The following is a 26,811-nucleotide window of genomic DNA, read 5'->3' as shown; positions in this document are numbered from 1 at the left end:
TTTCTGGTCTTTTTGAGTCCATCCGTTCATTCATAGGTAACGCCATTTATTTCTTTTTTTGATGTTGTGTCCATTGTTATAGTCAATGCATGTTTGTAGGATAAATGTTGGTTGCTGCAACGCGATGTTTTCTTGCTGTCGCCAGTCTTGTTTGTTTATGCCATTATGAAACATTGTGCTATCCACGGCATCGCTGTGGATAGTTGAATCGCCATCTTTTTTTTTTTCTAAGTTACCAAGTATTACAGTTTCTCCACTTGTCGATTGGAGTGGGTTTTGAAACCTGCAAAGATTTTTAGAGAAAAATTAAGGGATAGGTTCAGTACAGCTAGGTCAACCCGTTTGCCAAAATGCGTACGGACATAGGGTGGCGCTAGTTTCGCCTAACGTGTGTTCGCTTTTCGATCGTAAAAATAATTTTCGCCTTGACAGCTGCTAAACCTCAATGTATTCTACGGCGGCGTCGTACCTCGGGACATATTTGGATCCTGTAGTAGGATACTACAATTGTTGTTGGTTCGAGGAAGACTTTTATTTCTCCTCTTTGCACTCCTCAGGATCCTTGAGGCAATGCCACTGAGCGATAGGCCGCCGAGGAGATGCCAGCATGTCCATCCAGTGACGCAGTTCTATAACAGATAAACATTGGGGGATCACGTTAGAATAGCTTGCTTACTGTACAATATAGGCCGCAGCCGCCCCTCTTTAACTGGATACTCAATCTTACAGACTTTTTTTGAGTTTGTTCATACCTAAAAAATGCTAAATAATAAAACGATCACTTTGGTAGACGTGCATACCAGTGCCTGTAGCGTTGCATCCCAGCATCACCTTGCCAATGGGGTCCGATGTACCGATTCGGTCGTAATCGACCACGGTTACCATGAGTTGAACCTTCTGTAAGGGAAAGCAGCTTGATGAATAATTATGGTTATCACGTAATCGGCCTTATTGACTAAGAAAAAGAGGAAGCCAACAAACAACCTTCAATAAATAATCTAATTTAAACGATGAATCTATCCAATGTTGTCTGTTGTTGACTGTGTGGCAGAAACCTAAAACATATCAAGTCGTTGGCTTAAGGTTCTATCGAAGCTGTTTGATTCTTCCAGAGGCAAATTGATTGGGTCTATACGAATTAATTTGTTGTATAACTGTTGACAGTTAATGAAAATATTGTACATTTTCAACATGCGCCTTCTAACTCAATCGAGTTCTGTGTCCCGTTTCGGTTCGTCGATAGAAACTATTCGCAAAAACTGTGCCTTCTTCCCAAAAAGCAGATCGGGCATCGTTTCAAATGGTGTAATCTCCTTATTGTTCGCTAAATTCTTACTGAAAGCATCATATGCTCGTTTTACTAGCTAGGTCTTCGGCAATAAGAGACGTTTTTAAAATTTCTAGCCATTGTGGGTTGGTTGGGTGGTATCGAGTCATGAAGAGTCAAAAGATGGCCGCCGCAAGTGGGACTTTTCCACGTTTCGATTAAGAAACACCAAAGCTACGAACCTGAATTTGTTCGAAGGGCACTTCGAATGCGAAGGACTCGTTGTAGTACGGGTTGAGTGTACATTTCTTAATACTGGTCTTCTTTTTCTTCAATCGTTTCCCGTTCATCATTAGCACGATTTTAACGTATGGGTCGGATAGACCCCCGACGTCCATCTTTTTGAGATTTTTAGCTTCCAAGATGACTACGGTAAGCTTGCCCGCTGTGGGCACATAACGTAGCGAGAAACAGATGTCGCCAAGCTGGTGGATTTTAGAAATGCGCACACATGCAATGACCGACAGGCAAGATAAACATTTATAGAGCTATCTATCTCTATTCGTTTCTTTACAACTCGAATATATTTGTGAATATATGACTATGATTATGCATAAGAGATAAAACCGTTATTGGTCACAAAAGTAATGCTTATTGTCTATATTCTGTATTCTATAATTTAATTAGATATCTTTAACGAGACCCTAGGGTTTTTTGAAGTTTTTTTTTTAATTTGAAAGTAGAAAATGTCTCTGTGAGCAGCCCTTACCACTTCCTTGTCATTGTCAACACTCGTTAGGTCCCGCCACTCCTCGATGGTTTGTGCCAGATCGATGGTATTCATGGGAATCTTCACTTCGCCTATCTGATCGTGTTTGCTAAAGCGGTCAAAATCGAAGATCGCGAACACCAGAGTTTTCGTCGTGATCTCAGCGTATGGTACCTGCGAAAATGTATTATTATTTGAATTATCAATAGCCGTAAGAGAAATAAAGCATATTTAATGATAGGTAAAATACGGATTCGGGGATTACCGCACTGGTAGGACTATGTGAATTTTAATTGAAAATTGGTCACGGTAGCTTGTGTCACGGTAGCATCTAGACAAACCTTGAAATTGAAGGTTTCATTAAAGACGGGATTCAGCGTTTTGCGATGAACTTTTGTTTCAAACTTTTTTTTCTTATCAGGTAGAAGGTATACCTGGAATTGGATTCAGCCAGGTTAGAGCAAAATAATTTATATAGTTAGGTCGAGTACTGATTTGTTAAAAAGCTCCACAACGCTGTACTAAAAATGCCTTTCTAATTTAATCATTTCATTGCTTTCCTACAGGTCAGGTAAACAATGCGCATGCCTTGACATAAGGATCAGAGGTTCCGGAAAGATCGAGGCCCGGCAGTTCCTCCGCCTGAATAACGGTAACAGCCAACTGAAATCGATAACAAATATTACCTTTAGATATCTTCTGTCGTTTTACAAACCAACCTTAATTTCATATGTACCTGTTCATTACACAACTATGTATGCTACAAATGTAAATGTATCATTGCGCGTACATAAGATGCTGTACATAAATCAATATACATTTGCCGCTATGGTTAGTATTTTGTAATGGCTAAGCATCGCCTGACGAGTGGGGCCCGCGGCGCCAATCTCAAATTGTCATAAAATCTATCACGTACGCCCTCTGCCTATACACGATAGCCCACGTCCTTGTATTATATATATATACGAAGCTTAACTTACGTTGTTCGAGTTGAAGTCGTAGTCTAGTTTGAACTGAAGCCGGCCAAGTTTCTGTTCCTCTTTAGCTTCTTCCCCGCCGGTTTCGTTCTCTTCCATGTTATCAACGAGTTCTTCACCATCAGGCTGAATCTGAATAGCAGGAATAAATAAGGGTAGCAATATCTATTGTTTCTTGCATCGATTCATCCGATAGCTTGTATATTCAAAATGATGACTATGACTAACGCTTACCAATTATAGACTGAGGTCACAGCAGTTTTGTCTCAGATGCTATTATGCTGCGTAACGAATAGCCCGAATATCAATGTTCGACGCGCTCAGAATGGCAATAGGACTGGAATTGTACATTTATGTGCAGGCACTAAAATAGCCTTGGCCACAATGCGATTCGGTTAGGGAATGCATGTGATGATACTTACTCCTTTGAGATCGACAGCTCCTTTAAAGCCTTTCTTATCGCCCTTCCTTCTGCGTTTGTTCCACCAACGACGCAGACATAAGACGGCTATTCCAATTGTCACTACGACGATCAAGAGCAAGATCCCTACGACGCCCCACGTTGGTACTATAGACAAACGTTGTAACAACAAAAGCACGAAAATGGTGGTAACCGCCATAACAACAGGTGCAACAGAAAGGTTATGTTGGGCCTGAACAAATTCAATGGAGCACTATGGTTGGACACGTTAACCTAAAATTACAATTTGATGTACATCAAATATTGAAGAGAAACTTTTTATTCCTTTGTGATCTGTGAGCTCAGCTGTTTCTATACTCAAGGTAAGCAGCCGATATTTGCTAGCTTTTTTATAATCACGATATGATAAAAACAGTACTAGTGATAAATTTGCCCGGTCAAAAATATGAGAATGGTGCTTGAAAATCGACAAGCAGCATCGATTATGTTTCGTTCAGTTATTTCATCTTGGTCAAGCACCGTATAGGTAATTCTTACCGTGGCTGACTTCCGAAGCTTGCTCGAGCATATCCTGAAAGACTTCGCCCGCTCCACCGCCAGCATCAACGGCGGGTGCAGCCTCGGTCGTCTCTTCCTTTGTCGCATCTTTGGCATCGTTTACGACGACGACGGCTGCAGGGGTCGAGCTGTTGCCCGCTAGGGCTGAATCGCTTACCGACTCACTCTGAAATCGCAAAAGAAAGAAATTCTAACAAATGCTTTCAAACCCTTGATGCACATACACCAAATTAGCTTAGCACCATCTATAAGGTAACCGTTCAAAAACATTGTGATATTCTCTTACCTATCCCTTTCATATAATGGACAGGATAAGACTCGACAAAAGTAGGCCACATACCAAGGCAATTCCTAAACATTTAGTGAAATCGTACCGAAGGCCGCTTGGATATTTTACGAGCGGCGAAGCAAGTAAAAGCAAAATATATATACATATACAAGTGTCAAAATTCACAAACACTTAGGACTTTCAGAAAATTTTGAAACTCTTTAGAACTAAAATTCTTGCTAAGCAGAGTGCAAGGTGTATCGTGCCTGCTGTTCACTAAATATGAGCAATCCTCCTACCTAGACGCGTTCATAACCATTCCTTCTTCCTATAAATATATATACACTAGAAGCCACCCCATTTTAATAACTTCTGTATGTTCTGTTCCGCTGTACAAACATGGAGATAGATGTGCAGTTGTGATCCTCTACCTAATTATATGTATATCGCCATTGTTGAGAGGGAAGAATGCTACATGAAAGATCTGTCTTCACTGTTTACATAAACGTTTAGGTTTTTATAAGTCTTCGCAGTGAGACAACTTGAAACTGGTCGTTTATAACACTTAGTTATAGCATGAAAATATTTCGTCCACGCTGAGTCCAAAGGGAAATACGAAAACGCTACGCTATCTTATTCTATTATGTATGACATAGCTAAGCTAATAAAGAGTGCTGGCAGATGCTGCGAAGAATGAGCACTTACATCAACCAAGTACTCGAAACGAAGCTTGGTAAGTTTACTCACAGTATGGCAAAGTATTATATAGTTTGCTGAGAAGGGGTGGACACACATGTCTTTACGGGTTAAACTAATAACAGACAAGTATAGAAATGCTCTTTGGCATAGATTGTTCAGTCACTCTATAGTGTATTTTCAATTTATCTTGGTTTCAAGTTAAAATTTTTACCAAGCAAATACAGTATTTCAAGTTGTCCTATTTCGGCCTGGTATCTCGAGTTCTACATAACTACTGCAACACAACTCTCTCATTTGTTTTTCAATGAATTATACTTGATTATCACAGAGGCCGTCGTTACAAGCTAGTAATCAAGAAATTCACCAAAGTTCAGTTTAAATAGGTTAGTGATGATGTGTTTGGAATAAAAAGCGACGGCAAACGTTCTGATTTACGAATCACGTCCTGTACGAACCTTGAGTCTATGCAACAATGCAAGGTTTGTTGTATCAGATATTCTCTAACAAACGTGACAAACGTATCACCTGCAGAAAAAATACAGCCAGCTTTCTAGCAGCAAATAAAAAAAATGTGTTTTTGTTATGCCTGTTTCAGTTTTATTGGTGTAGTAACAAACACTCTGCGGTAGACTTGCTGATACTTTTGACACTCGATAATGCTTTTCTGGGGGTTAACAGGGACATAGATTAGTTCATTTTATTAGGACTTTAAGCCTAGCAACTGACTCCTCGTGTATCATATGGTGCAGAATTTTTCAACTCTAAAAATGTTACAAGCTTCGATATTTTTTGCAACGACCATACAATGCTTGTGAACACTACGCTATTTTACAAGAACTGAATAAAATCACGGTAGAAATAGCTCACCGAAACAGCTCGACTAAGATTTCAGAAAACAGAGAGAGGGTACAGGCTTTGCGGGTGAGGTGTATCCACCCTGAAAAAATCTCCATACGGGGTAACCTTTTGCGATGCTGAGACTTTCGGGTGTTTGGAGAAAGATGTAGAAATATAAACGTTACACTGTATTCCGCTACATATGAGGAACCTAAAAAAATAAAAGCGTTCCTAAGATGAACGCGAACGACTTTGACATAAGCAAGCCGGCAACGTTTTAGAATCGGGCTCCATTTACAAAGCTTTGTAAATTATAAAGGACTATAGCGATAGCTGCGAAAAAGCATGTCCTGGATCCAAGTGCGGACAACTGTGTAATTCCGCCATCCGCTTTGCGTTGCTGTCAAAGAAAGGGATTATTATGTTTAACCTGCCATTTGACTTTCGGAACAGCGTTGAATAATCAGAGGCGCAACTAGCAAATGTGGCCTGAGCACCTTGAAACTTCTGATAAACCGATGCATACAATCTAGATTGCACAAAGAGCATAAAATATATAACCGAAGCATAAATCCTTTAGATTTCGTTTCTATACAGTCAACTGCGAGCTCTGTAAAGACGAGACCAACTAGGGTAGCTGCGTTATCAGTTGTAGCTGGGTCATTTTTCCACTACGTTTGCAACGAATGTCTCGACTTTTACGTTTGGTACTGCCGTTAAGCATAGCTTTAGACGGTCTCCGTCCTACCAGCACGAAACAAAATGTACTTGTATCCGCTTTCGAAGCTCTACTATCGAGCTTGCAACTTAATCAGTTTCTATAGTCGTAAGTTATCAGCAGGCTGTCACGAATTCAACAAATCACCTTCGTCTCCTCTTCGTTGATCCCAAATTTGAATCTGTCATGGAATACTGCGTACCAAACTGATGGAGGATGATCGTATTATCACCTCAAACCAAACGAGGTGCAAAAGCAACATTGAAACACTAATCGTTTATTTTAGCCAGTTCTTTCTTGCATTATTTCTGTTTATTTTCCGCATTATTTTCCGATAGCTCGTGCCAGTGATTATCGCACATTGAATGAAGCTCCCGTGATTATCTAATTTACCACTTGCCTTGGACGAACTAGGGACTGACAGCGATTACTGATCTTCTGCAATTCCGTGCACGGTTCTAACGATGAAGGACAGGAAAACACTGACACGTCATAAACGGGTCGTCTGGAATTATCAAACCGCAATGCCATGCCATGCCGCGCAAGAGGCTTCCGGCGTGTGGCGGGGTGTTTCAAAATTGTATTGCAACCTCAGTGCAGAGGTCAAATGCACTAAGCACCCGACGGAACACAGGCGATTACCATCAATGGACAGCGTAGTGAAAAAAGTAACGATGCTGAGCAGCAGTCCCTTTGCATAGCAGCAATGTGACGGTATAATATCATATGAAATATTACCAAGCACGCAAGGAGGCCATAGCGATGTTTCTAGCTCGAAAGGAATGGGTAGTCATTTAAAGATTGCGGGACCAGCACGTACGGATGATAGGTTAAAACCTAAATCAGCTCACTTCGTTTGCATATCTGGGGGAACTCGGTCATAATCACATACGACCTACCTCATACACTTCTAAGGTAATTCGTTTGAAGTTTAAAATGTATTTGATGTCCGAATGGTAAGTTAAACACTCGAGGTACCATATGGATAGTTCAAACATAAACCGTCGTCCTTCTTGAAGCAGATCCGTGCGAAATTTTTTACTATTTCGCCAGTTGCTTTTCATGTATAAGGGAATGATCATACTATATAATAAGATGTTTCTGAATTAATCAATAGACTAGCATGATGCCCAAAAACACAATTAGTAAAGGGAATAATAATACATTGTTGTAAACTTTTAAACTTTGTTGTTGATGTGGATTGTGAACGTCATTTGGCCTAAAACACGGCTATCTATTAGCGTATAGTGTTGCATTAACAATTTTTTCGTTAAAACTGTGAAGGGTAAGCCCCAGTTATGTGACACCAAATATATTCGGCTCCCTTCGTACCCCCACTTAACTAAGGAAAGCGGCACATTGACTTTTATACAACCACAAGTGGCGCAAGTTCCAAAGAAGGTCGTTGGGCCACTTCCAAACCTGAGAACTAGCCATATATATATGGCTAGAACAGGAAAAGTTTCAACTGGTGACGTATCGTTGTACGTTGGCGGGCTCTCGTATCGGGTACGTTGGAGGTGCTGAGACAATATGCGGCGTTATTAACCCCAAGAGAAGTGAAAAAGGGCGGCAATTACGCTTTTTGAAAAACATTGTTATTCAACAGCACAAAAATCTGGCTAATTTTAGTGGTATGTAACAATGCACAGGTAAAAGCGTTATCAGATAGCCATCCAGCATTCGCGGCACATGCTAAAAGTGTACTGGCTTTTCAACAACTTCATTCCCCTGAGCGCGCAGGTCATGGCCTCAACAAGGAACGTAGTTTCCATGAGGCATAATGACTGGGATCAGCACGCCTGATTCTATAGAACAATCTGCAACTCGAAGCCAGTGGTTCATATATCCCTGACCGAGGTAACTGCTCAGCTGTTTCATTGTTATTGCTATCTAGTGGCAGTTAGCAAAAATTTATCTGTAATCAAGCATTCCAGTAAATCGTTAAGAGAGTTCTGGGCGAATCAGTAACAGGGCTTTGGGCAAATGCCGGTATTATGTCTCCCGCAGAAAAAGCCGTAAGGAAGTCGTAGGGAAAGGTGTAAGCGTGATTAAAATGCAAAGAACCTTTACCTTACCTATCGTAATTTCTAGATCTGCGCAGTAATAAAACGTAAGAGCGGTGAGCTATGATCTAGCTCGAGAATTGTTTGCTCTGTATTCCTACTGTTTATCAACAGTCTATTTATTATCAAGGATTTATGATTACATATAGATCCGAGTGACTTCGTAAAGGTACTGCCGTCAGGCACAAGATCAGGCATCAGATTCATATATGACTATACAGGCGTTCGATGATGCATTCATGAGCTACAAATTCACGTTATTAAGTACGGTTTTTCATCAACGCGCTGATTAAGATGTACGCTTTGAAATTTTCCCGCATGAACAACAGCAGCAGTTACGTCGTTGATTGATGGAAATATGTATGAACAGGACCAGCTATGCTAAAGGCCAAAGCGGCTTTTCTGTCGAAGGACAACTTTAGGTTGCTAGGTGCCCATCCAGCGTTTTTATGCGGATTCCCACAAATCGTAATATTGGATTACAAAGCTAATGCTAGTTACCACTGGTGACGTTGGCTCCGTTAATGAGCTAATTTTATTATTATTTGAGTAGCTAGAGCTCTTTAGTTTATCCCTGTGTGAAATCGAATTAAACAGAGTCGTATGATGGTAAATCACCGACGCGGCAGGTCTAGGCTCTCAAACGGCGGGGTTTCCTTAGCTCTCTTGCAAATCTGTTTAAATAATTTTTGCTTTCCAAGTTTTAACGATGACCAAAGATTGGGTAATGCTCCTGTAAGCTAAATTAATACGACAAGGAAAAAGAGAAGAACGAAGTGCTTTGATATATGCCCGTTGCTACTAAATCTAACACATTTGAAAGCTACCATCCGGATGGCTGGGCAAACTTGAAGAACGTAAACAAAAGTATTAGCGCTATGAAAACGTACCATCGCGAACACAATTTTATTGTAGATTACGATGAAAGACTCGAGGATTATATTATACTATAGAAAACTATTCGGTTTGCTTGTAAGCTATAGCGCTACTGTTAGACTTTAAGGAGCAATCGGACGACACGGACCAGCGGGAAATTTGAACTTTCTGTTCCGCAGTTCAACAATTAAAAGTGGATACATGGTAATTAGGGTACAGGTATTCCGAGTGTAGGCGCTAATTTCCAGCTCGACATAAATTTAGGCAGATTTTTTGAAAATTTACATTACTTTTTCATTGATATCTAATTCTTGAAACAGCGTAGCTGGCATTACATCGTCTGCATGCCGAGTAACGTATTCAAATTTGGCTTCGTCGTATCGCGGGTAGTAAACAGCGGGTCGTGGCATTTACAAGCAGTGTAAGTAATTACATCCTCCTCAACATGAGCAGATAGCGATCTCTTTGATTGCAACTAAAAAACACGCCAGATTTTCTGAGATTTGGAACCACTCTGTACCGGTCGAATAAAAGGTATTTTGGTAGCTATTTTTGATATTGGGCTGCTTCCACTGAAGAGTAATTTTGAAAAACGATCATGTACAGTATGAGTCGCAGAATGATCCAATAGCTTTTATACAATTTATGTTTGCGCTTTCGTGCATCTATTTATAGGATTAGCTGTGCCTTTAATGTATTCGATGATCGTCGGGAGAGATCACGCCAACATCTGCCTAATCCTTCGTTCCTTCCGTCATCCATCTAGGTAAATAATCTTGAGCCCTAACGTGTTCCTAGATGGGGCAGCAGAAGCTTGCTGGGAACCATAGATTGCTTTACCACATTTATCATCGCACAGGTAAAACGTCGATAAGGACGTCAGAGAAGCTTAACGCACATGCATGAGTAAATATATAGAAAATTCAAACATGCGATACTCAGCAAATAAGCCAATTCAATTGATTATATTAACAATTACCAATCAATCAAGATTAGCTATCGCACCAGCTGAGTGGGACGGAACCTGGCCATAGTCGGCAAGGAAGATGCCATACGTAAAACCGGAGCGAATCGGTCTATCCGTATGCGTATTTAAATAACAAAGCTAAAACCATATCATCGAGCGGACATTACACAAAAAAGATTTATTGCGTAAAGTAAGACATAAATATATTCTCGTCATGCTATTATAGTAAGTTATGGTTTAATTGACGAATAGATTTAATCGTATCCATGAAGAAGATTGCAAAAGAAGCATACAAAAAGTTTTAAGAAACCAATCCAGGCCACAACACCATATTCAACTGCAGTGTTACGTTTCCCCAAAAATTATAGATGAATTGTCGAATCTAGGTGAGAACACCCAGTTCATTAATGCCGCAGCTATCTTAGACGTCACGTTCAGGAACGTCTGCAGGTGTTTAGGTAGTAAGGCAGGTAGTTAGGGGTGTTTGGTGGCTTCCTCAAAAACAAGCGAGTTAACTGCGGAGCTGACATTGGGCGAGTCTTCTGCTATCTTTGGCATAAGTCAAAAGGCAAACGATCTTAATGCGCCTCTGTCCTGTCCTGTCCTGTCCTACTTATCCACCATTACAAACGACACGTGGCTATGTCGCGTTCTAAAGTCGGAATCGAACAACTACGGCATTTAATTAATCCCAACTTTCTTTTTCCCTATCGCCGCCTTTCGGTGTACGGCAGCTCTGATCGCTGTTGCTACTATGTGATGTCGTCGTCAGCCAGTCGTGAAGAAAGAGAGCGCCAATCATTTGGCTGATTTTACAGAGATCGTTAAACTCTAGTTTTAAGCGTATCAAAACTTGAAACTAGTTGGCGAGATATCGCAATTATAGGCCTTGTTGCTTTCAAAAACAGGACTTTGCGGGCTTACGTTTGATGTCAGCGTTGCAAAAATACCGCCATCGAGAACAATTCCACTCGCCCTTTGAAAATCGGCATAGTTGTAAGTGGGAGCGTGACTGGGAAGAGCTGCTTCGTTGACTAAACAACAGAAAATACCAATGCACTAATTAAATTTTCATGAAAGTTCTCATGCTGACGAGGAATAAAATGACGATTACGATGATTTCGCGAGGCCATAGTGGGTCACTGAAAGATGTCCAAACACCAAGAACAGCATTAACAGATCAGCAATCTAGTGCCACAACCAGAATGTGTCATTGCTCGCACGCCGTCATAACGCTCTGGGAATTACTATTTTCCTATGGTTTGGTTTGAATTTTTCTTATGAATTTGTGTACGATAGGGTTATGATAGACGGAGATGGGAAGAACAGGAACCAAAAGCGCTTAACATAGCCCCTCGGTTATTTATCTGTGAATAACGGGGAAAATATAGCAGCTTCAAACGATGTTTGCCCGGGAACTAGTATTGAATAATCATGAAAGAAAATACTTTTTCTGTGATTTTTGTTTTTGTTGAAGCTCTGACAGCTAGAGCTTTGACGTTTGTGGTTAATGTTTCCGCGTAACAGGGTCAAACCCCTACGAACGATTCAATGTTGAATAAAAACACTACTAAATTTAGTAAAGGTTTCGATAGAGGGAAAAGAGTTTGAGCAACGACGGGGCGACGATATTCAAAGCAAGTATGCAAATAAAATGAGTTTCGAAGGTTAGAACTTCATTGTCCTCATCAGGGTTTATATGGCGTGTCTGACAACGAAACGTGACTTTAGCGTTGCGGTAAGAACACATCACAGCTTCGATCGTGTTTAATTTATTCGTTGGACGCTTGTATAATACGTGAGCCAAAACATAGCTTTTGCACCAAAAAAAGCCCTGGGCAGTCGTGAAAGCTGCTCGCCATAATCTTACTTTACACCAATCTAACCCAAAATACAATAGCCACTTTTAGTGGTTCTCTTTACTTTATAAAAAAAAGTTTGGCATGATCTAAGCAACATCTAGGTAAAATGTTAATAGCCATTAAAAATAAAAATTTTCGCCTGGGGTAATGCAAAATACAGAAAATATCATACAACGAGGTCTCTCACTATTTGTGAGTACATAACCTCAAAATGCATAAAGCAGTGTTAGCGGCAGTTTCGAATTTGGCACCTGAAAGATTGACGGAAAATCGCGAGTAGCACTGGGCATGTCATGAGGGCTTTTTGCCGAGCACACTTCGATTAAGCAGTGGGGGGCTATTGGCTGGAGCAACGACAGACAGAAACGAAGCGTTCCCTACGACTGAGGCGTCTGCCTAAACGACAGGTAAATGCCTCGAGCAGCAACTATCTGCTGATTCACTTCTTCTATCCAGTCGATGAGTGGAAAAAGGAGACACATAAACAACTGCGCTACCCATATTTGTGCAGATCTAGTTCCAATGCAGTGGGGTCCATTTTCACTGAGTTCGTGTTAGTTTGTGGTACGAGACTTGCTCTGGCGCCAAAAGAAGGTGTTATCGATTGGACCCGGTGACGAAATGGCTAAGCTCGAAGGAAAAGCAGTTACGACCCTTGTTCGACTAGAGCACAAAAGACGAAGATCAACAAGCTTGCCGTGCCTTATTGAGAGACATAATAAACAAAAGTCTAGGAGCTTCTTTATTTTGGTCGTTAATTAGGGCAGAGTAGGAATAGGTCTCACGAACGATATATGCATACTTTTCCGGAAGTTACCTAAGTGCTTCGATATTCTATTTCTGAATTAGGATATACTTGCATTGAAAGCATCAATATGACAGTCATGGTAACCGTACGTGGTCCATAATTATCTTCGATGGTTAGGCGATCTCTACTATGTATATATATATAGGCGATGTCTACTATGACTTATGAAAGCGCCGATATAAAGAGAAAAATATATTTATTTGGATTACATCGTACAGCTAGAAGTATCCCACAATCGCTTAACTGTCGCTGATAGAACGTTTCCATCTCCGTTATCTAATATGTTCACAGCTGAAGGGATTTTTCAGGAAAATAACCCATAGAATAACTTCTCGCACTGCCCCCAGGGACCAGAAGCTGGGTTACGAAGGCCCAGTATCGTTCGCTTGTCGCAAAGAGACCGCGTTGGAATGACGCAGAATCCAAGCGACAAATTGGTGTTGAAAGCTCCATAGGGATATTACGATCTACCGAACATCACTCGGCAAGTATCCATACGATAATTTTGTACATAAAAAACAAACCTTTTTAACCCGTACCCTTACTGCAAATATACTATCCAGTCAGTCGTTTCTGTTGTACATAGTAACGAAGCTGATAATATTTACAACGCTATGAGAGACAATGACATGACGAATGCAGGATGACAATGGCTACGATTGGGGGCGATGATCGTGCTGCGCTACTAACAGCGAGATCACATCACATCACTGGCTCTGTTGTGGTAAAAACGGAAAAAAAGTCAGCACATTTAGAACAGTTACTGCAGTGTAGACAGAGACAGAGAAAACCGTCTGATGGAACTATGCCTAACGGCAATACTGAACGCAAAACAGGAAACACGGGGCATTCAGGGTTGAGAGGAAAATATGAAGTGAAGCTAAACTCGTCGTCCGTAGGGATTTTTCCTCTTTCATTATTCAATCGACATCGAAAAGCTTCGTCTGGGAAACCATGTACAGGCTGCTAGGTTTGTAATCAAACCAAACTCACTGTCGTGTATCATCGAAGCTGTACGCTGCTAAATAATACTTTGTAGATTACAAATCATGCACCGAATAAGCGTCTTTATGAGCGTGTCCTGTAAGGAAATCTTACTGTCGGTTTGCCTTCATGAAGCAGACTTTGGAGGTCGACTATAGAGTTGAAAAAATATGGTTTTCTCTAACGCTGCTAGGAAATAGACGCGTGAGTGTTTGTAAGAAGGTAAAGTAATTACTGCGGCTGCAGGATACAGCCATACAATCATAAGTTGTTAGCTAAAGATAAGGCTGTTCGCAGTGAGGTAGTTATGTGGCGAAAACACCCCTTCCGGTAGGTATCAGACCGATACTTCGATTAACATGAATCACATTCGTTGGGTACTTTGTTCAGACACCGATGCATAATGATTTGCTTCTCCGTTAGCGTAAAGTAATGAACCGCATCTGAACTCATTATATCAAGCTGAAGGTCTATTATATATATGTTCGAGTTGGTCCATAGGATATTTTCTAAACATTTCTTTATTCGGGTGGCGGCGTGTCTTCAGATCTTATCATACTAGCTAAGATGGCTACGTCCCACCAACATAGACGCCGGAGACTGTGATAGGGCTGTATCGGTGTTCAGGACTACGTGGCTTTCAAGAACAAGGTTTGGGTTTATCTTACCATGGTTTCTGTCGTTACGGGACCACCCACTACGTGAAACAACCTAACCTAACTATTACGGACAAACTAACCGGTCGACGTATACAAATGATAAGGGAAGCCGTCGAGCCATCAAAACTATTATATTATAGTTTTTTGTCTATGTCTTCATAAGTTCTTTGGATTTTAAGCCCTCTTGAAAGACTGCGGTCAGCTCAGACCTGTTGTAATTTGTAGGTAAAAAAAAACCTCTTGAACTAGAAATTGCCATTTCTATTATTACTTTTATTCAGGAAGATGCTAACTTTTCATTGACTTGCCCCGTCCATTGCAGTGTGGCATTACAAGGGTATTATAAGTATACAGCATTCTACAGTACATTATTGCCATTGGCAGCGTTGAGTCTGCAATTTTCGTAAGACGCAAAAGTTTTCGGTTCCGCTACTTCCGTTACGGTGAAATTATTTCGGATATGGTGTATTTCTAATAGGGTGAATAGTTATATTTCTGATGCTTTAACAGAATTGATGAACTAGAATAACTAAATCTTTTTCAGGAACTTCTCACCGGTGTTCGATTCGTAGAAGAGGCTACCGACCGATTAAAGATCGAGAAATTCTAACTTTTTGAGTACGTAATCGATTCTGAAAAAATAACATAGCCCTGGCGAAACGTCGTATGGTAGCTTTATTTCTACCCGTCATCGATCGATATAGGCAACCGTACGAACGCAGCAGATCAACCCGTTCGGTACGGTAGGTGCCCAGAACGAAAGCCGTTAGATTCTGACGACACTTCATTAGATTCATTGTGCCTTTAGAAGGACACTCTAGCGAAAACCCCGCATCGACTTGACTAGGTGAAGAAATTAAACTAGCGATTATACTGCACTGGGCTGCAGACTGTGCACTTGGGCATTTCTAACTCTGATCTGGCGCGAGGGGTAGTGAAACGGTAGGTATTACGCTCAAAAGCGAACAAAGCATGCTCAATGGTGGCCTACCCATTTGTTCTTCTGGCTAATGAACACAATTATGCCTATCTGTGTGATTTTTATTGCATTTGGAGCTGCCATGCGTTTAAATTATTTGCCCTCAGAAAGGCGAGGCTATCAACAAAAGCAAGGCTTACCAACAAAATGGAGAGCAGAGGACAATCAAAGGTATTCCGAAAGATGGCTACATAAAGATAATCTCGCTTTTCCGTGCACTCGAGTGAATGCAATTATACGTCAACACCAAATGTATGCCTATTAAACGGGGGCTTCTTTTTCGTTATGTCACGCTTGGAAGCCTCTACTCCTGAGCTGTTTGCGTAAAATTACGTGTCATTTGGTGTTATTGCTCTCCCTCAAATACTGCTTTCTCATGCAGCAGGATAGGAGCTGGCACAACTGAGCAGAACTATTTTGTCTAAGATCTAAGGCCATGCTATAAGGCCTTGTTGGCACCTGTGAATGTGATTCGTTTAACTAGTTCCATTTAAATGTTTTGCTATGATTCTAGTGTGTAATTTTACGATTGTCGTTGAAAAACCACTTATATTCTTTATGAACTTACTTACTGCTAATTTATAACAGTCGGACACTGATACGTTCCTGTACCATTGCGTACTACATAGAAGGTCGGTACCATACAATCCACCTACGGAACACCCTAAGCTTATGTTAACTAACGTTGCATTGTCTCGTCATTACCATTACATTGTTTGAAAAAACAATCTGTGGTAAGACAAACACTAGGTCGGCCTGGCTTTTGGACAACTAATCGAATGAAGATCAATGCGCTCGTTTAGAATTGAGATGAAACCCTGCATATATACGGCATAATAATAGTACAAATATTTGTTAGGATCGTTTGCAATATTGAGTAATTCTTTAAACTTAAGGTGACATTTACGCCGCAGTTTTGGCCTACGAATTTCTTTGCTTGCAAAAAGTTGTCCAATATTTACTTATTATGCATGCCGAAATCTAATACTACAGACATTTAGCCTGAAGTTGGCACGAAGGACCACATATTAAATATACGCAAACATACGAGTATTGAATTGTAAAATAGACCAGATAACATATTAACCAATTTGTGTTAACGTATGACCTTTACATGTGTGTGTATGGCGCCAAAGCAGTAGAAGGAATTATTTTTATGGCAGGCCATCGAGACCAGCTCGACAATAGATTTTTTTCGCCAATATGCTTCTGCAACAGCGGTATCCTGTTCTTCTTTCGATCGTTAGGCAATTCACGTGCGAGACAACAAGGAAGCGTGAAAAGGCATAGCTCGCAAACATCTCTCTCTCTCTCTCTCTCTCTCTCTCTCTCTCTCTCTCTCTCTCTCTAGATTCTAGCTAGACGACCTTCGTCGCCACAATAAAGCGCAGAGCCCCATACGAAACCTTTATAGGATGAACAGAAAAATGTCTATGAACCCCCCAACGATGCCCGTGCTGCAAGACGAAAACAAGTGAGACACAGACCAACTGGCCCCTTTAGAAAGAACTCCCTCTTTCTTCCCGGTACTACCGCCTCTGTGCCGTAGGATCTCTGTATACCATTCTGGAGATCACGCTTTATCGGTTCCGCGCCGTCAGCCATAGCTGTCCTTAGATTTGGACTATGGATCCTTTTTCGTGTCACAGCAACGTCATAGCAATAATAGATCCTAGGTTTGGCCTTGGCAACAGGACCAAGTTGGGAGAAGCTCGCTGGCCCACCATTGCCACCGATAATTCTGACCCCGCCGGTACGCAGGGAAAGCCGCGCGAACAACGCAGACATATGCATATAAAGTGGCAGTGACCACTGACTGACAGCAAGCAATGTCGCTAAAGCTGTGGCCGATGGATAATTTTACAACTTAATGCTAATCCTAATAATGACTCGTCATTAGGAGTGCTGGCTAAAAATGCCAATCCTGATTCTCGTCATGTTGAGAAAATACGGACGAATTGATCCTGCGTGTTGTGCGCTGACACGGGCTGGTATCAGCGCAGAACTTGTATATTCATAGATGATATCTAAGAAACCTATACATGTTCATCCACTCTCTAATCTATATGTTTGTCCACTAATAGGCCTCGTGCTGTACTATCATATGAGCGGCTCAATGACACTTCGCACTATAATGACTGGATAATCGATTTTATCGACAATATCTCCACTATCAATATCCAGTATCAAAATCGTGCATAGCTCCAGATAACAGTGACGTTTCCTAACACCAAAATTTACATACACTAGACGATTCCGTCAACTTATCATTCATAGATCCGCACCGACTTCCCTAGCCGCCACGAAATGCACGTATATACATCATTGGTCATATACCGTATCCTGTTGTATAGATCGAACGTATCACGTATGATGGACCAATGCGGTCGCTTCGATTGAGCCTGGCTCAAGCGAACACTTCGTTGCTCGACACTTACCATTACTGAAGTGAGTAGATGACCCTAGTCTGCTCTTTCCTCGATAACTTTGTAACGATTTGAACCTGTAAACGAAACAGATTTGAAAAAGTTCTTGAGAGTTAAATGGGTTCGCTGGTTATTTTCCTGAATGGAATTCATCTTATCAATGAAGTACATAGAGCTACTCCGGGTTATCGAATCAGATTTCCCTCGTGTGAGGTACACCAGCCTTCAAATCGGTCTTCACAGTATCCAAAAGTAGTTTATGTGTTTTCGAAATTTTGCTAGAGCCTGAATAGCAATTACACGAAACTGATTCTTCTGTTATCTCTATAGTAACTTATACATATTCGTGCGGGCAGCTATGGAGGTCAACAGTGAAGAACAATTTGCGCCTCATCCCGCATATGAACCGAATAGAAAAATGGGCTGGAATGTCCCAACAATTTTCCCACTAGACAATATGGGACGTTTGCCTTTGCTTTTACTTTTCGTGTATCTCGCGTATGTAAAATGATTGAAATTTGGATGACAATAACGTGCGTATATCCACCTTTTGCTTTACTCTTACCTCGGTGGGGTGGGAGTGGAGGGAAATTAGTGGTAGACGACGACGTAACTCGGAAGGTAGATAGAAGATTGTTTCGGAAGTAGCAGTAGATTAAATAGGATTAGGTGAACAGTAGTGCAAAGTAGTGCAAAGGCGGTCGAAGGATTGCGTCGACTGGTACTTCTTTGATTGATTTAGGGATGATGGTTTCGTTGTTTCAGATGATGACGAAGATGTTACTGATTTGGATTTTTCCTTTAGGCAGTCGAATGCTTGCGAGAAGTCAACAAGCGTGTTTATCGGAAGTTGAGAAAAGGAAATTGTAAGTGTCAAAATATTAGTTTACTGGTAGTTGAAGATGAAGAACAGGAAGGATAGATCTGATGTGGGTTGGGTTGGGTTGAAGAACATAGGTTGGTTGAAGATGCTAAATAGAGATACTGTGTTGCTGATAGCGATTGAGATTTGGTTTGGTACGCAAGTAGGTTTTTGCTATTATCGGAGTTGATATGATTTTGTCTTATGATTTTTTTTATCCTGTTGCGATCCTTATGTTGGTCTGATGTTTACAAATGGGTCGAGACGAAGTTTTCTACCCTCGCTTGCTGACTTAGCTTAAGGGGTGTTCTCTTCGTAGAAAAGATGCAGGCGTTGCTTCGGATTAGACACTACAATTAGTGGTTCAAGAGTTTTCCAACGTCACTACGTTTTTATTTCTTTGCCTTGTTTTTCTGCCGTGGGCAGTGTTCACTAGCAGCCAGCGTTGTACTAAAAGCTAAATAGATGTTGCGTTCTTTGTCCTGCACAGTTTGCTTCGACAGCTCGTCTAGACGGGTCTGTCTGCTTACCTGTGCTCGTGAAGGACACGTTCGTTTAGCAGCTTGTATATATATATTGATATCTATATATGTATATATATAATTGTCTGCGGCTGTTAATCTGCGTTTAGATCAACAACTATAACTGTATTAGTATTTTTCTAAGCGCAGGCTGTAACAGTTGTATGGTAGGTTTGTGTGTGTTTATGGAGAGTATTGGACTATTATAGAATAATAAGAGAGCAGCGAAGTAGAGAGCTCGAACTAGTGGTCGGCGAGTGTCAAATTCTAGTTTAGTTCGGCAAGATGTCCTTTTGTCAGTCTCGTCCTGACTGTGTACTGAATACAGATGAATTGGTTACGATTGAGTGGCGTCTGCATTGCTGATCCGAACGTCGCGGGCGACATGGACAGTGGTGGGGTAGTAATACGTGGAGTAGCGTGTGCGTGCGTCGTATTGCAGCAGCTGGCTTGAATCTGGCTAAAGCAGACAGATATACAGATTGCTGGGTGAATTGGTTATGTTCTTTGACGCTGCTCTTCAGTAGCGGTGTTGTTGCCGTTGTTATCGCGCGGCAGCTAGCCAAAAAAGCAATATACTGCGTAATACTTTTCAGACAATCTGGTCTTGGTTGGCGTTACGTTTCGTTGATGGTAAAGCAATTCTCTATCCATCTCTTTCTCCCTACGAATCACCCGCATTGCTAATGTGTCTAGTAGAAGCGTGCAGATAACTTAGACAAACGGACAGACAAATAGATCCGCTGATGTATCTATCATAGATAGTACAATATCGAACAATTCGTAATTGTGCTGGCCGCTCCGGTCGAAGTCAACCAACATGAAGCTGTCTAGATTCATTCGTTTCGTCGGGAACCGCTTTCGTTAGTTGACATACAGATGTTTCACGCAGCTATTATTACTGATGTTGTTAGGTTTTCACACAGTGATCGTACGATGCGCAATGGCTACAATGCTCCAACACTAGAGGTCCTTCCCTAGCTGGTAGTCGAGTAATCCGTAGATTGGTACTTGAACGTAACATTCGAACAACAGCACACACACGCACGCAGCTCCGACGGCCTATCGTTGATCTGCGGTTAGTAGTTAGTAGCAGATGGCTGCTGGAAGCAACGAAAATTTGCCCTGCCCCGAGATTCTCGAGCAGAGCAAAGAAACTTTCGTGGTAGGATTTTTCCGTAGACTCTGACTCGTACTCGCTGTAACGCAGCACGGCCTGTGCGGTTGGCTAGCGGAAAGGCGAACAAACGCTCAAGATAACAGGCAGATGAGAGCCACGAGCGAATTTCGAGCCCTGAGTTGATTGTGGTTGGTAACACAAATTGCTACCTGGTCAATATTGCGGAGATTAATCCAAGACAATGCGCTCATGAGGCAACAGGCACGAAGCGACCATGCAGAACGCAGAGTCAAATTAAGCCCTTTGCTTTGATGCTATGTTCACGATCGCTGGTTGCACTGCCGTGTAGGTGGTCGCTTTTCCTGTTGCAAGCGATTGCTTGTCTGGATACTTGCCTTAGAGCTTGACTTCTTAGCTGACCTAGGTGTTATCAGCGCTTGCAATAAGGAAGAAGTTGCTGGCTCGCTGTTGGGCTAGCTAACTCGGGTCAGCAGCACGCGAAACTCTACAATACAATATGAGAGAATACGTTATAAATTAATGAGATATATATATAGTTATATGGAAGTAGCAGTAGTAGTGAACACGGGTATCCAACCAACCAGATGGCGGATCGCGGCGGGAATCGTGTTTGCGGTCGCCGGTGCACTTTTGCGGCGGCTCCGAGACGGATTAGCTCGCGTGTTTCAGCACAGCACTGCACTCACTCGCTCAATTTAGGTTATTTTTGCCATATTTTCTTCGACAGACCGACCACTAAGCTTTTAACTCCCTACGCTTGTGTCCGTGTTGTTAGCTGTCTTTCGCATAGAGGCTTCTCGTGGGAGCGCGGGCGCGTACACCGCCCTTTGTCTCTCTACGGCCCTCGCAGGGTACGGTACAACGAAGGACGATAGCGGTAGCGCGCCAGCTAAAGGCAGACTATTTTCCCAATAAGTCCTGCAACTGAATGATGTTTTGCGCATCGGATTTCTATTTAGCATACCTAATCTAGATACCTGTGTGTTTATACATTGGTTTTTCGTCGTATAACACTGTTACTTCTGTAGAAACAATGTTTAGTTTTCAATTTCGGCGGGTCTTGATCTAAGGTTCTTGCTTGGCCGACGAGACCCCCCTTCGCGATGAGTAAGGGCCCTTAGGACAGGGTGACAGTGGATAGCGAGGGGTCGCCGGGGCCCTCCGTGGAGAGGGCAAGCACGCGGAGTAAAGGCATCCTAGTCGAGTGGGGCGAAAGGCTGCTACGTTTCGAGAGGTTGTACGGTGCCATACACATCGAATAGAAGATAACGGTGGGTAACGGATGATAGAGAAATAGGGGGCAAAGAGTGAACAGCTCTGCTTGTGCTTGCACGTCTTTGTTATCACACACTACGCAGCCCTAAAGCTAAAGGGAACGACATTCAGAGGCATGCACACATACACACACACACACAAACGATTTCAAAAACTACAGACAGCAATTGGCGCCGTTAGGATCAGCTTCAAGAACAGCCTACTCCTCCTACCAGCAGCCTGACCAACATAACTGCATGGGAAATATCTTTGGTGGAGGGAAGGTCGATGCGGAATGGACTTTGCCACGGGATATGCGGGCAAAAGAGGAGAACGGTTGAGGGGGTAGCCAGTGGGATGGACTAGGATAGAGTATTAATAATGAGCGAGTCTGCAGTATAACAGAGAATAGACAAAAGGGGGAAGGGTTCTAAGGGACCGTTTGCTTAGCGTGATAAACCGATCGGGCTGGACGTGTGGAACATTGGGGACATTTACGGTTCTGCGAGAATATTCCCGCGAATAGTGGTCGTACTAGTTGCAGCATTCATACGCGGATCGTTCAGCAGTAAGTGCTGGCCACACAGCAATGAGAGCGTGGTGCACGGTGAACCCTGAAAAGTATGGGACAGTGGCTAGCAGTAGCTTTTGGCGGCTACTCAAGGCCCGAATCCAGGGCCGAAGCGGTGAGGCCCTGAAGTTAGCGTGAGCGAAGTAGATGAAAGAGAATAGTGAATGTCGGAAGGGCGACAAGTGACACGCAAAATTTGGGGGGCAGGGGAAGTGACGGAAACAGCAAACGCAGTCCAGAACTAGAGCCATATGGGCACATATGGTCTTCAGCATTCGAACAACAGCAACCATCGCCAGCTGTTTGAGTTCATGGTTGTGGTGGCAGAAGCGACGGCGATAGCTCTACACCTCGTACCTCTCAGCCGTATCTCATAGTGGGGACGAGAGATTTCATTGACGTTTTTGTTGTCATTTATTGATGTCATTGACGGCAAGAGATTTTTAGCTCTAAAGAATGAAAAAGAGGGCCATTGTTTGGATAGAACTGGATGAATATGCAGCTGCAAAAACAACAGTAATATAGGGCAACCTTCTATAGGTTTACCTAAACGAATCCATGGCGAATGACGTTCAGGCTGTGGTCGTGGGTGAGGCTATGCTCAGATTCGTCGCAGGCACCGATCCTCAGTGAGCGTAGATAGTAATTGTACTATGTATAATATCAGAAACAACAGTGGTGGCACCGCTTTAAACTCAAGAGGTGGACAGATTGACTGACAAGATCTTTTCTCGTATGTAGTACCGCCGAACAGATTTGATACATTGTTTTCACTCGCCGACGACGTCAACAAGGTAGGGGGTGGCTCGCAAAAACGATTCGGCCGCTGCTCTTACTGCGTGTCGTGGAAACAGTCTTCAGACACGAAGTGAGCAGTTCATCAGCTAACAAAGACAGTGTCGTATCTTCTTATTCGCATCCTCCTAGTAGTGTGTAGACACAGTGCGTGCGATGTGCGTTTGTGTGAACTGTTGGCAACTGTCGACAGCGACAATGCAGCCAAGTGGGTCAACAAGTTAAGGAACCTGCCGAATGGCGACGGAACGGAAGCCATCAGTGGCGCCATGAAAACTTCCTGTTTCCCAGACCTACCGGCTGTTGAAGTCAGGGAACCACGACGGCCACAACAAGACATTTCCCATTGTAGGAATCCAACCATCAAACGGCATTGTTGCAGATGAAAGGGTACTAGGGCTAGTCAAGTAAAATGGATGCATCTTGGTGTCATTTATTTTTCATAATTGCCACGCGTATATGTACCTGTAGATTTGTCTAGTGACAACAAACATTCAAAGATTGTGACTTTTCCAAAAATTGTTTTACAGACAGCCTCAGCTTTGTGGTTCTGTATCAGTTCCTTTTAATTTGTCCTTCCATCCAGAAATCCGAATATCCGAAAATCCAGGTTAGACGAACACATAACTATTCACATCTGGCCGACTTAGTTTCGTGTTTACCCGCGGCGGCAAAAAAGCGTAGGGCAGACTCTCTTGCCCCTTACTTTCATCTTCTGTGTGGCACGTGTTCCGTGACTGTCATATACGAAGTGGTATATTGTTGTGAATATCGTCATGATTTTCTTGATCGTTCCAGCAAATGCTTCCATTACTGCCATTACGGAGGAAACTCATGCGGAGAACTAGACAATACCTATTGTTGCTGCCCAAGCATTACCTTAACACAGCACTGTGATTGGCAACGTTAGCACTTCTTGTACTATTGTGAGAATCGGTATCGCGGACTGAATCACGTTTTGCTGCGCACAAATCGTCCCTATTCTCGTTGATATTTTTGTTGCCTGTTCTTCTTCAGAGCAGATGAAAGAAACTAGAATTTGTTGCGTCTTCCATCGCATATTTGAATCGGTATCGCTTCACTGCCACCTCATTATAACGATATCACAATTCACTGACTGAATTCAACCATTTAACTACCCATTGGCCATATACAGGACAACAATAGAGTTCTTAAGGCAATTTGGCGGCCCGTTGGACGGTTAGAAGTGTAAATGGAGATAGCCTCCTTAAGCTGTTGCTGTGGCCAGTGGCCCAAAGATTGACTCAGCCCAGCTTGGTAGATCCGAACTGTCTCAGTCGAGGCTAGTGGCCTGCTTTGACAGCAGTTTCTGAATGTCTTTAGAGACGTTGGACCAAGCTGGCCTACGGTTACAAGGCGGCTAAACTGCATAATAACCTCTCTTAGGCTGCTTTCCCTTTGACTGTTGCCCAGACTTCACGACCGGTCACGTCGTCGTACTAGAGCAACAGACTGCTATCGACGTTCGAGACCACTGCCTCAGTTTCTTTGACAGGAGGACCTGTCTGTTTCTTGGGCTCACCACATACTGCTACTCGTGTTTGGGTCGATATTTTTGTAACGGCTAACACTACCTGGGTTCTATTGCACTATTCCGATGCTATCCAATGGCCAAATTGCAATTTTCTCGCCAGAGGTCATCAAAATGCTCTTTGCTAACTAATAACTACTTTCGTTAACTGCATCGAGTCGACAAAGATATTGAGTGATGTAACGAGAAGAAGCATTTAAACACTAGCGCCGTAATGAACAATTAGAAAAAATTCAATAATTGTATATATCAAGGCTGAGTGAGTGCCTGTCGCTACTTGGTCTGTGCCCATAGGCTTTCAATAGTTATAAATATTCAAGCTAAACTTACCCGTTTTCTTCTACGACATGAACACATACTACCCTTCTTTATCATTTTGTGTCTATAGCTTTTTTGTTTAATTAGAGCTGTATATCAGCTTTGGAGCGGAGTTCAATCTTATTGAAACTGTAAGTGATTGCGCACTTTTCTCCTTTCCGCCTTTTCCCATTCACAATATAGTTATCGCTGCGATCTTCTTATTTCTCTGATTCGTTTCAGTTACTGCATCGTAGCTGCTAGGCGGTTTTAACAATTTTTGAGGTGGGTGACCTAACGTTGTTGTCAGAAAAGGCCGTTCCGCCTGATCCTTTGAGTCTTTCTTAAGAAATCCTATTTTTACCAGATATATATCGTTGTCTTTTTAGAATGGAAATCTGGCTTGACACAGGGTCTAGGCGTCCTCTTCGGAACTATCCATTCCTTTCTTTACTTCACGTTGACGTAAAAACACTTATAATAATGCTTTGTAGAAACCTGTTATTGCAGCTCTTTGTTATCCAACGAGGTGTTGCGGAACGATAAGAAGCAGCGTTTCCTCAAGCTCTTCATTCAGATTATGGAGCACCCAGGCTCCTACTTTTCTTAGTAAATCTCATACATTCAGGATACCTGACGGCTATCACGAAACCATCGTTCTGTTCTCGTCCAGTTTATAAATTATTGGCCAGCTGTCTTTCCTTAGCTTCTACGTGGTCCTCACTAACTGGGGCGGAATGCATCCGCCAGTTCTAAATTTCCATTATTGAACTTTGCCAGTTACCTCTAAACTGATGTCTTATGCAGGGAGTCCCTATTGTAAACGGGGCAAGCAACCCGGGTTCCTTCGGCAGCCTTTTGGCATCGGAAAATAACAAAATAGAGATATTATCGAAAAGGCACTTTCTTTTCTGGGAGCATCTAGATTTGGGACTTGAACTCGAGGTAGGATTTGATTCACTGGATAATAAGCTTACAACGGGCTTATGAAGGAGAGAAATTTTTGAGTAGTGTATAGGTGTGTACAAATTTTGGAGGAGTACAAATAAACACTGAAAAAATACATCATACGCATCTTTATTGTAATTTCATATGGCCACGCAAAAGAACCGTTCGAGGCTTGGTTTCAGCTCCTAGTGCCTCGTTCAGTGGCCAAATTTTCGAACGTTCTTGCAAGAAAGCACTATATTAAAAAACACACATACATATATCTAACTAATTTTTCTGCGATCTTGCTCTGCTTCTATATTCTACGGATAAAAACAGATCAGTGTTTGTTGTAAACATTGAGTAGTGATTGCGGTTCCCGTAGAATCGCAGGCCACTATTTATGACGAGGTCAATCCTAACACGACGCCTTAAACAATTTACACTGACGCGTCTCATTTTGGCCACGGAGGTGAAAGGGCGTGCTTGGTTTCTCGTAGCTCTCGGGTTGTCTCTGCCGAAGTCGCCAAACCTAATGCAAACACAAAGCGCTACGTTACTACTGCAGGTAGATTCGGTTTAAGGCGGTTATCCAACGTCCCGTTTTCTCCGTGACATTCTAAATGTCCCCAGCTGAACGGGCATGTTCGCTTGTAATAGCCTATTAACGTCCTCACGACGTTCTCGGTTCTTACCACAATGATACGGATCAGAGCAGCCATTTACATACGTACGACTTTGTCTAGAGGA

General features: G+C 42.3%; 1 protein-coding gene across 3 annotated transcripts; it reads right to left on the bottom strand.

Moving 5' to 3' along the window:
* On the bottom strand, positions 1-24,125 carry Syt1 (Synaptotagmin 1). 3 transcript variants are annotated; one of them, XM_022792104.2, is made up of 13 exons: positions 21,247-21,578; positions 18,707-21,149; positions 18,154-18,218; positions 3,972-4,158; positions 3,436-3,581; positions 3,017-3,145; positions 2,625-2,699; positions 2,378-2,470; positions 2,037-2,210; positions 1,510-1,752; positions 801-897; positions 470-629; positions 1-283 (listed from the first exon to the last, which is right to left on the bottom strand). In XM_022792104.2, exons 3-12 carry the CDS (start codon positions 18,154-18,156, stop codon positions 532-534), a joined length of 1,245 nt encoding a protein of 414 aa, XP_022647839.1. In that variant the 5' UTR covers positions 18,157-18,218; positions 18,707-21,149; positions 21,247-21,578; the 3' UTR covers positions 1-283; positions 470-531. The 3 variants fall into 3 exon arrangements, with proteins under 3 accessions (XP_022647839.1, XP_022647840.1, XP_086836112.1); XM_022792105.2 differs by having other exon boundaries at positions 18,707-18,957; XM_086979986.1 differs by lacking the exons at positions 18,707-21,149; positions 21,247-21,578 and adding an exon at positions 23,037-24,125.
* Positions 24,126-26,811: the final 2,686 nt, after the last annotated feature.

This window comes from Varroa destructor, unplaced genomic scaffold, assembly GCF_002443255.2.
Source record: "Varroa destructor unplaced genomic scaffold, Vdes_3.0 BEIS01000002.1, whole genome shotgun sequence".
NCBI lineage: Eukaryota > Metazoa > Arthropoda > Arachnida > Mesostigmata > Varroidae > Varroa > Varroa destructor.
The sequence above is the reverse complement of the archived record's forward strand: the minus strand, read 5'-3'. Positions and strand labels throughout refer to the sequence as shown.

What these genes read in the sequence shown, in the direction of transcription:
- Syt1 (XM_086979986.1), bottom strand. An exon ending in GAGCTGTCGATCTCAAAGGA is followed by an intron (nt 3,146 to 3,435) that starts GTAAGTATCATC and finishes CCTGCTATTCAG; the next exon opens with ATTCAGCCTGATGGTGAAGA. An exon ending in ATGCAACGCTACAGGCACTG is followed by an intron (nt 630 to 800) that starts GTATGCACGTCT and finishes TATCTGTTATAG; the next exon opens with AACTGCGTCACTGGATGGAC.